General features: G+C 41.3%; 1 protein-coding gene across 5 annotated transcripts in view; it reads right to left on the bottom strand.

The window, feature by feature from the left end:
- Positions 1-2,183: 2,183 nt before the first annotated feature.
- The window catches only part of ankrd12 (ankyrin repeat domain 12), a 33,687-nt gene continuing 24,609 nt past the window's right edge, over positions 2,184-11,261 (bottom strand). For 3 of the 5 annotated variants that reach the window (XM_061045183.1, XM_061045182.1, XM_061045186.1), the window contains 5 exons: positions 6,522-10,930; positions 5,734-5,832; positions 5,386-5,538; positions 5,179-5,274; positions 2,184-3,444 (listed from right to left, as the gene is read on the bottom strand). In XM_061045183.1, the coding sequence (XP_060901166.1) occupies positions 3,259-3,444; positions 5,179-5,274; positions 5,386-5,538; positions 5,734-5,832; positions 6,522-10,930 (4,943 nt within the window). In that variant the 3' untranslated portion in view covers positions 2,184-3,258. The remainder of the gene's footprint in view (positions 3,445-5,178; positions 5,275-5,385; positions 5,539-5,733; positions 5,833-6,521; positions 10,931-11,261) is intronic. The other 2 variants (XM_061045184.1, XM_061045187.1) reach the window with 1 other exon arrangement.

Here is an 11,261-nt window from a genome sequence, read left to right as displayed (position 1 = left end):
CAGATTAAAGGAGACCGACTCGTTTTCTTCAAAGTTAATGTAAACCAAGGCAAATGAAAATGGTAATTATTTTATAGTGATAAACATGACTCTTTGTTTCCTTTCAAAACATGGGGCAATCCATTTTAGCTCGTCAACACGCAAATCACTTTCAGACCTTTTATTTACATGTAATCCATTTGATATTTTATAGATACATTACATTTAGATTGTGAATCTTATGATGATTTTCGGTAAATATCATATTCAAACTTGTAAATGGAAAAGCAGCAACCCCTCCTTTTCAGTTTGAATGTATTTAATAACTATAAAACAAAGGCTAAAACAATTGTACACATCTTTATCAACATTATTTATTCATCTCTTACACTTCCTGGTTTTGCTCTATTGACTCTTCTCCTGATTGTTTTTCTTACAGTATTTTGTTTCTTCCTTATTATTCTGGTGGATTTTATTACACCATTTCCTAAGTTTTGTATTTGGATATGTGACATCAACATAACTCCACTGCTGTTTGAATAATACGATCATTTAGCTCTATAATGTTTTCTCTGCCATGCTCTGTAAATGTCCTGGTGTTATCATCACAAAAGCTACATTAGAACTTTTACTCAATGTGACCTTTCTGTGGGTTATACAGTTTGATTTCTGTTCATTTTTGGTGATCTTGGCTGAAGTGTGTGATCATTTCGAGGTTTTATCTTGTACTGACTGAGACACTCAGTCTAATGTTGTTCATGGAAACACAAGAGAAAATTGTGATAGGTGATGAATAAACTGACATTTGATTAAAAAAAAAAAGGCGCTGCACTTTCTTCAGCTTTTGCACTTAAAAAAAACAAACAAGGTTGTGTGCTTGTGTACTTCCTCTCACTTTAACTGGTTTATTTATAAAAAAAAAAAGAATCAGTGACTTATTGAGTTATTGACTTTAACATTCTTTTAATTACAACATGTTCTGGCCCCTTCCTATTTTTCTGAGCTTTTAACTCTTTATGAACCAGGACGCAGTCTGAGATCCTCTGGTAGATCTCTGCAGGCTTTTTTAAAGGTCCAGGCTGAAAAGCAAACGGGGACAGAGCTTTTTTTTTTTTTTTTTTCATCAGAGCCTCCAAACTGTGGAGCAGCCTGCCAGAGGAGATCAGACAAGCAGCATCAGTCGCTCGTTTTATTTCTCTACTCATGACATTCTTTTTTTATACTCCGTGATTTTTATCTGATTGTACTTTTATTTGAATCTTTAATTCTATCCGTCTCTTTGTATTTATTGCACACTGTGAAGCACTTTATCTGTCTTGCAAAGTACGATACAAATAAAATATGATGATTGTTCTCCCACATAAAACACATGTTCACAAATGTCTGTGACATGTTTTGATTTTCTTCTCTTTTTTCTTTTCCTTGATTCCCCTCTTTCATTTCTAAAAGCCTCCCGTGGACACGTTACAAATGAACATTTTGCTTTAAACACTAAGAGCAGTGCATCTAGATGTCCATGTCAAATAAACAATTACATTTATCATTATTAACATGTGAACTGCGTGAATGGAAAGTGAGTCCTATCATCTAAAACCATCAAGATTCTCTGTAGTAATTAAATACATTAAAACGACAGTTAAATATCCTGAAGGTTAACTCTTTGAAAAAAACACGATAAAAGAACGCAGGAAATATTTGTTAATGTTGTTTTATGTGGATTTAAACATTTACATATTAGTTAAATATTATGGTGCAACTGAAATGTGATCTACATCCAACCTCAGCTCCATCACTGACGTCATGTTGACTTGGAGTGCAGTGCTGTGAACAGCGACATCTACTGGCTGTGGAGAATACTGCGCTATGGACTAAAAAAAAAAAACGATGACTCATTTCTTCATGTTTCTTTTTAACGGTCTTGTATTGATAATTATAGAAGAGTAGGCCTGTAGGGCGATTTTTAAAGTTCTGATTGTAGTTGATTTTGACTTATTCCATATCTTTTTAATGTCATAGTCATGTATTGTGTTAATATGCATGACTGCATATTGTCAAAAAAATAGTTTGTGCTGCTGCCTGTCTTGGCCCTCAGGCTTCTCTGGGTGCAATACAATAAAGATCAGATACAAATGAAGAAATCCACTTCTCAATAAATCAACAAGTTAAGCTCTGTGTTTACAGTGTAGAGATGACACCAACAACACTTTTAATTTCACAACAAATAAAATTTATTCAATTATATATTACAAATATGTACAAGTCATGTAACAAGTAAATATTAAAATAGACATTTTTTAGAACTATCGTTCAAAAGGCAATATGTTGAAAAAATAGGTTTTGTTGTGATCTCACATTGAAACTGTAAAAGTATGTTTATTTTTTCTCCTTGGAAGCCACGACAGACTTGAATGTGTGCGAGACACAATGGACGACACATGAGGAGCGAGGCCGCAAATAGGACAGAACACAATGGCGCAAAGTAAGCTGGAACACGTCAGTAAACCTCACAATTAAGTCCACAGTACAGCTTTTTAGGAAAAAATTACAAACAACGCAACGCATGCACAGCATTTAATTGCCAAAGTCGAAAACACCAGCTGTGGCGTGGAACTCCAGATGAGGAAGGAAGAAACGGTCGAAACAAAATAACACAACGAAAGCCAACACATGCTTAAGAGTTTAAGCCAACAACAACAAGAACATCACGGACGAAGAGGACTCAATATAAAAACCAACTTTGGTCCATTAAAACATGAGACAGAACAAGTTTACAATCAAAATATCTATTTTTTGTTTTTACAAGTTTAAAACAATAATTACATGACTATTTACAAATGCACAATTGTTTATGTATAAAATAAGTTAAAAAATTAAGAGCACAGTCTGTACACATTGTATGAACACGCACTTTGAAAACATTGAAACCTTTCTCTTGTGTCACCCTGCTTGATGAGGAGCAGGAGCAGCTGGTCTTCCTCCACACTTTGCTCACCGCTTCAGCTCCCGGCGCCACCCAGTCCGACTTTTGGTCTCTGCTTCCTGGACTTCATCTGCTGCCTGGACCCTCGTTTTCTGTGCGAGGACCACTCAGTCCTTGTAGGCGAGCTGAATCGGACTGTCAGAGCTCTGGAGTGAAATCTCCTCTTTCCTAAGTGCTCTTCTGAGTTACAGCCACGTTTTAAGTGCTTCACATTTTTCTCTCTTGTTCCTCGAATGTGCAGGGTGTGTCGTGTCGCCAACATGGACGCCTCTGTGGCATAGCGCTTTCAGTCCTGCAGCTCATATGGGGGTGAGGTCAAAGTCGTCGTTGACCTCCACGAGCGGGATGTAGAACTCGGGGATCTCGAAGATGCTGGTGGACTTGTAGGTGGCCGGGTCGAGCTCCTGCAGTTTGAGCTGCCACTCCAGACGCTGCACGGCGTTCAGGGCGGCCGCCTCGTGCTGCTGTCTCATCAGAAGACACGTCTGTGAAGGGGAAAAAAGGGTGGTTTTGTCATTTAACACAACGTTATATTTTAGATCAAGAATATCAGTAAATAAGAAATGAGCACAAACAAACATAAAAGTCTACAAAAGTAATAAAGAGGAAATAAGCAGACTCAAAGTGAACAATACTCCAACAGGACCAAAAGGTGCTCAGGTATAAAATGTTGTTAATTATTCATATTTTATGCAGGATCATTGATACTTAAAGCTCACCAGGAAGGGATTTCTTAATAACAGAAGAAACAACTACAGGTAGCTTCATCTCATCATGTTTAGAAGACGAGTTCCTGACAGACTACAAGAGTTCGAAACCTTTCCTTCCAGTGTCCACCTGTGTCTCTGTACAAGTTTACTGGTCAAAAAGCAATAACACGAGACGTCTATAAAAAAAGGAACCTCCTGGCTGTAAACGCAGCATGAACAATGTAAGCCATTAATGATGAAGGTTTTTTTTTTTTTCCTTTCAGGAACAAGAGGAGGAACTTTCTCAGAACACGTCTTCTTTTTTCCTAAGATTGGTTTATTTGTACTGTTGTGCTTTCTTTGATCTTGGGTTTGGTCCAAGGAATCTTAAAATCTGGAAATTCCTGATACATAACTCTGGCACAAACCATGATGTGATTAAATAAAAACAGAAGAGAGGAACTCAATCATCTGTGGTATTTGGTGAATCAGAAGCTCAGTTTACATTCACACTGAATATTCTCCGCCTCGTCCTCTACTGTAAGTGAACTCTAGTTAATAAAGTTGTCATAATAAACCGTTTATATATCTTTACTTAGACCGTGACTGACCCAGTTAAGATGTCTTCTTCATTTAATGACTTCTTGTGGAAGATAAATACAGACTTAGGTTGTTGCTGTCTGGAGTTTAAACCAGTTACAACCAGTCCTGACTTCAAACTGGACATCACGAGTGTCTCTGAAACACTTTCAGACGTCAAAGATATTCAACTTGTTTAAAAACATAGCAGTGGTAAAAGGACATTTATCCATGCAGGTAAACTCAGGTTTAGTCACTCGTCGTGCCATTGATGTTTCTACAAAAGTGTAGCAATCAAGAGATACGCCTTAGGAAAAGGTAAAAGCTTGTTCTGCAATAATAAAAATGGAGCATTTTGAAGGATGTGAAGTTTTTTTGTCTCAAGAAGGAATATAGAACTCTGCTTTAGGCAAGGATGAACTAAAAACATTTTCAAGGTTTCATTGGTGAACATAAAGTCTGATTCTCCTTCACTCCTAGACTCAGTTTGAATAAAGTCCTAAACTGATGTGCATTTATACTTTTACACTCCATTTGGGGTCATAATCTGTTGTTTCTTTGAGATCTCCACTTTTTTCTGGTTATCTCGGAATAACAAGGCTGGTTTTTTTTAAAATTACAACAGATTTATTTATGTTATCTTGTGAAAATGGGGTCATTTTCTGGCTATCTGGAAAATATACACAGGCTGGTCACTGGAATAGGCCAGACCACAACATGCCATGCAGCAGCCATAGCCCACACCAATGAGGAAAGTGAGGTCTATTTGTATGTTCGTTTTGTGCTTTTGCAAATCTGAGGATATGAGAAAAACAATCAGAAACTACTTATCAGGTTTAAATAATCTATGGAGTCATATCCACATTTTAAGTCTTAATTTAAAGACTTTAAAGACTTCCGTTCTTCTGTTAAATGGAGGTGTACAGTGCAAAGAAGCAGACTAAACCTTACCTTCAGCTTATCAAACTTGTCATCAACATCTTGTAACCAGGACATGAACTGCCGGGCGTTGAATCGGTCTCTCACAGATGTTTTGCCATCTTCATTCTATGAACCAAATACATCAAAACTTAATACAGGATGTCTAAGAATCATTAAGAAGCAACAAACTGACATTATATGAATGAAGGGGTTAAGAGATTTGTTCCATTTCCACACCTGGCTTACCTGGACGTCTTGAGGCATGTTGTACACTTCAGCATCCAATAAAACTGTACAGGCACTGAAAGGCAGAGTCTGATTGGCCAGTGTTCTTGCTGCTCTGTAATGGACTCTTAAGACCTCTTGTTCGTTTGAGACAATCAGCTTTTCCTGAGGGGAGAAGAGAACAAGTCCAATTCATGGTGTGAATACAACATTAGATCTAGTATTAAACAAAAATGACTTCCATACAAGGCGTTTGTTTATCACATGCTGTTCCATTAAAGCCGATTTAAGTGGCACTAAAAATGTCACCAAGTACTCAACCCAATGAAAACAAAGAGCTCAAAGAGCAAGACTCCATACCCTCTCAATGCTGTGCTGAAGTCGTAGTTTCATCCGGACCACCTCTTGTTGTTTAAACATCTCTTTTAGCTGCTCGGGTAATGAAGGAGGTGGAGTTATCTGTTCAAACAATGGAGAAGGAGAAGGTTTAAAATAGTTTTTGATGAGTCATCAAGCAGATATCAGTCAAAGGACGATGTTTTATTAAGTCTGTTGGGTTTAATTATTTTAAAGTTAGCACTGAAAGGCTTATATCCTATTTTTAACAGGTTGATCATCAAAAGTAAATACAGATCATTCATTCTCCCACTTCAGTGCGCTACAAAAATATGAGGAGTAAGATGAAAACCCAGCGCTGATTAGACTCCATCGTAGCAAAGCAGTCGATTACTAATTTAAGAAATAAACGTTAAACATTGATATCTTGACAGTTAATCATCAACGTATAGCATAATCTTTTTTGCTCTTGCACCACAAAGAAGATTAATGAGATCACATGAAAATGCGGCTCTTGTTCCAGTTGTACAGTTTGGATTGACCGCTATCACATCAGCCTAAACCAAAGACCAAGAGTTGTGTAATATGATCTCCAATAAATATCTAAGTGGATGTACAGGTTAACCTGTGGTTGATTATATAAACTTCAATGCATCAAACTGAAAAATAAGAACATCATCTAGTTTTTTTTTTTAGTTTGTATCAAACATGTTGCAGTACACAGCGGACAGAGTTGTTTCCTGACATCAGAATAGAATGATTGAAATGAATAATTAAATCAGATTTAACATAAAGATATAAGAAAGACTCACCGTTGGTATACAGAGTTTGCTGAGCGGGTTCCCATCCAAGAGGTAGGATCCATTAAAGGTCACATATTCGTCATAATACTGTGGTGGCTGAGGTGTGACGCTGCACAACACTTTGCGTTTCTCCTCGATCTTCTTCCTGATGTGCAGAAACTCGTAGTATGGGTTGGCCCTCTCCGTCTGGTACGGTTCAATCTCCTCCAGCTTCACAGAGTCGACTATAGCAGCCAGAGACTGCTGGCCTCTCTCCTTGTCCTGCTGAGTCGTGCAGCTCGGCTGGGAGTGTGAATATTTGGGCATCTTTCTCTTTCGTGGATGGGGCACGTGGATATCAATATCCTCGTCTGATGAGCGGACTTTGACTTTAGCCCCCGATGAATCAGAATCCCGATCCCCAGATTGTGGGGAGGAGCTCCCCGAGCAGCTGTTGCTGGAGTCAGTGTGAGAAGCTGATTGGACGGTGCTTTGACTCTGCTCTTCTCCAGATGAAGAGGACTCTGGTTTATCATCGGCAGGGGTCACCTCCATCGGCTCTGAGCTGGTCTCGGCTCTGGATTCGGAAAATCCGTCAGTGGCCACGCTGCCTTCAGCTGGAGAACTGTCTGTTGTTTCAGAAACAGCAGCAGTGCTGTCACTCTCCGTGCTCTGCGGGACATCAGTCATCTCCTCAGTCTTGTGTTCAGGACTGAGTGAAGAAACAGGAGCCCTACTTTCATCACTCTCCTTCTGATCATCGAGGCATGAACCTGCAGCGTCAGTGAAAGGAGTTGGTTTTGCACAGTCTTTGTCATCTACATCCATGTCCTCAGGAGAACATTCAGACTCAGGGTTTGTTTTGCTGGAGTCTGACTCCCCTGTAGAGGCGCAGGGAATGTGTGAACTGGTGGAGGGTACAGGACTGCCTACGTCCTCTGCTCTCAAGCTTTCTGAAACAGTTTCCATACTCTCTTGTTCTGCTCTATCAGCACTCTCCAGAGGTTTGACTTCATGGTCAGAAACATCTGTGCTACTTGTTTCTGTTTGCGGCACACACTCATTTCCAGCAACAGCCAGAGGTTCCCATGGCTGGAGGGTTTTTGTATTTGTGAGCGCTGACGACTCAGTGGGTAGAGAAGATGAAGAAATGGATGGTTGATCAGAATCCTTGTCACTACATTCGACCTGCGAGTTCTCTGTCAGACTCTGGATTTCATTGGTAGAAGCAGGATCAGGAGAGGAAGCCGTTTTCTGCTCATTCAACCCAGGTTGAGAGCTGCTACACTCTGTCAGGATTATACTCTCGGGGTCTTTGTTTGACATTTGTGGCGTGCTCCCTTCTCTCTCCGTGGCCGAATCAGGGTCTGAATTGATATCTTGTTGACAACTAAGGCTCTCCTCTGTTTCCGTTGAGATCTCTTTTGGTATCATCTCCTCCACAAGTTGGCTAGATTTCAGCAGATTTTCTTCAGCTTTGCCTTCAGTCGATGAATTTGCCTCCTCGTCCAGAATAGCCCTGAGATACGGAGATTCATGTCTTACGGGCAGCAGCATCCTATTACCTAGCGGCACATCTGGAAGACTGATGCAATCTTTGTCGTGAACTGATGGCGATCTGGTGGCCTGAATGACGAGGGAAGACTGGAGGAATGCCGGTTGGGAGTCCGAAGCTTCCATGTTCATGTCAGAGTCGTATTCAACGTGTCGGGGTGTTAATGTCGTTGCCTGACATGAATCCTCAGAGCTAGCAACAGAAACCATCGACACGGACCGCGATATGAGGCCAAAGCGTTCACTCTCTGGTCTGGGGGATCTGGTCAGACAGTTTTCCACAGCGGACATGACCTTTGCGCTGATAGAGGGCAGAGTCTTTCCATCAAGGGACATTGTTCTGGGACTGGTCCCTTCCTTCAGTGGTTTATCTCTGCTGTGGGCGTCCGAGGCTTCAGAGCTTTTTGAGCGCATGAGCTCTTTACTCAGGCACGGTTCAGGCTTCATTCTGTCTTTAGGCTTGGACTTTATAGAATCTGCAAGAGGCCGCTGCTTGAGCCTTTCCCGCTCTTTTTGTTTGATTTTCTCCAGGTGTTTGCGATGCCACTGCTCAATCTCCTGGTCCTTCAGGCTGAGCATGCGCTCAAAGCTGGTCTGCATCAAGTCATCATTCACAAGCCGTTTCTCTTTGGGCTTGGCATCCCGTGATGCTGAAGAGGCTTTTGATTTGGCCTTGTCTGCATCCGTTTCATTGGCTTTGGCCTTGCTGATTTTGGCCTGCTGGGAGCGGTCTTTGTGCCGGTCCTTATCCTTGTGTTTATCTGAATCTCTGTCCCGTTCCCTGCGCTCACGATCTTTCTCTGGTGTTCTTATGACTTCCTCCTTTGATTTAGCAGATAAGGACTTACTGCTCTCGGACAGATAGCTTTTCTTCTCTTCCAAAAGTAACTTGAGATTGGAGCTTGAAGAAGTCCCATCTTTTATTTTATCTCTTCTTTTCCGGTCACAGTCCTTTTCTTTAGAGCGATCCGATTTACTGTGATCAGGGGCCTTCTCCAGAGGTTTTCCTTTCTTATCAGAGTTTATGCGTTCCTTTTCTCTGTGATCCCCACAACCGTATTCTCTGTCCTGCCTCTCCCTATCAGACCGTTTGTCAAACTTATCTTTATTTCTCCTGCTGTCCTCATGCTTTTTTGTTAAGGATAAAGATTTCAGCTTCTCATTCTCTTTGTAGTTCTTATCTCCAGGCGAGTGGGAAGAAATAGCTCCTACTCTTTCTTTATCTTTCCAACGATCCACTGAATTCTGTGTGTCAGCTTTGTCTGAGTGCTCGGTTTTAACCTTTTTCTCTTTGTCAGGATGCCTTTTCTCCATTTTTTCGGAGTCTTTCTCCTTTCCTGGGAGCCTCTTGTCAGTTTTCTCACGTGAGCCTTTTTCAGAGGACTCCAGCTGTTCTTGATCAGCTGTGATCCCACTTATGGGTTTCTCTTCTGTCTCTTCTTTCAAGCTGTTGCTCTGCAGAGTCTCCTCAGGAATCCGCCCTGAGCCGTGGCAGTCCACTCGCTCGTCACGCTCACTCGGCTTTGAATCCTTTACCTTCTCCTCCTTACCAGCAGCCTCCTTCCGCTCTTTTTTAACCGCCTTGTCTTTTTCCCGCTCCTCTCTTAGTCTCTTTTCCCTGCTACTGGAGTGTTTCTCCTTTGTGTTTCTCTCATCTTTGACCGGAGAGGAATCAGAGCTCTTCTGCAGTGTGTTATTGTCTTCACCTTCTTTTTTAACTTGCAGAGGTTCATCCGTCTCATCACTTTTGAAAAAATTTTCTTTCCAGAACTCTCTGTCAAACTCTAAATTCCTGTGGCCATCTTTCCTGGCCTCCTTCTGCCTGTGGCGGCTCCGCTCTGCCTCGTACTCCCTCCTGTGTTTGTCTTTCTCCTTGTGTTTAAGTTTATGCTTCTTTACTACTTTACCATCCACGTCAGTCTTCCGTAAGGCACCGTCAGTGCTGTCCACACTGTTTCCTATGCTGCTGTCTTTGTAAGGACTCGAATGGCCGTCGTCTCCATCCACACTGGAGTCTTTCTGTTGATGTTTGCTCTTTTCCTTGTGCTTATACCCTTTGGTACTCGAGCCTTCAGTGCAGTAGTCTGCCTCTGTGTAGTGGTTGTATTTGACACCGTCCACCGGACATGAGCTGTCACTGATGGAAATGCACATCTTAGTATTTTCCTGTTTGAGTGGCGTTTGTTTATCTGTCAGGCTGTGGTTCAGTTTCGGAGATTTTATGGACGACAAATGAAAGAGGTGGACGGACGAGTCGTCCTTCGGGCTGAAAGACATCTTGAAGGAGTCTTCCTCTCGACCCTTCTCTGTGCTCTCAGACACGGTTGCGAGAGAGAGGACCAAAGTCTTGCTGTTCTCTTTCCCATCCTCTTGGTTTTCCTTGTTTTTAATCTGGCTTTTGCTCTTCTTCTTGACTTTGCCCTTCTCCTTTTGCTCTGCATTCTCCTTTTTTGACCGTGTGTCAGCCCTCAGGCTCTCTGAGCTCTGAGAACATGTGGGGGAGTTTCTCTTCTCTGGAAGGCTCTCCATTTCATCACTGGAGGTGTCTGAGCTGCAGTGGACACGAGGCATCTTCTGCTTTTTGGACTTTGAGGTAGACTCCCCTTTACCACTTTGTTTTCCTGCCACATGATTCCTTTCTTTTTCCTCCTTCTCCCGCTGTCGCAGTTCCCTCCGGAGGATGTGTCTGTCATTAAGGGCTTTGCTGAGATCCTCCTCCTCTTCTTCGTCCTTGAACTCATACTCATCCAGCCCCGGCACGGACGATGAAGCCTTTGTGGACGGTTTACCATCCGAGTCCTTTTCAGTATCAGAGTCGTCCATGTTGTCGTCCACACTGGATGGGTTGACAGATGGTGGGTCGACAGATGGTGGGTCTTCAGACTCTGAAGAAAAGAAAAGAATAACTTTTTAATTTATTGAATGAAGTCAGTAATGCACTTTAGACTTCTATTCAAACACAAGCATTTTTTGAGAATACAGAAAACAAGTTCATTTTATTAATATTTTTTGTCTTCAGCAACAACCTGACATTGGTCAATGCCATTAAAAGTTGTTATTTAACAGTCAGGGGTCTCAAACAGTAATGTTTCAGTACCAAACATTTTTTTTCCTGCATTCTGATTGAATTATGCACAAATAATTTTTGATTTACACTTAATCTTTTTCACATCAATGAATGAATGAAACATTTATCTGAATACTTTAACATGCATG

Source organism: Labrus mixtus, chromosome 8 (genome assembly GCF_963584025.1).
Source record: "Labrus mixtus chromosome 8, fLabMix1.1, whole genome shotgun sequence".
Lineage (NCBI taxonomy): Eukaryota > Metazoa > Chordata > Actinopteri > Labriformes > Labridae > Labrus > Labrus mixtus.
This window is presented reverse-complemented; position numbering and strand designations above follow the sequence as displayed.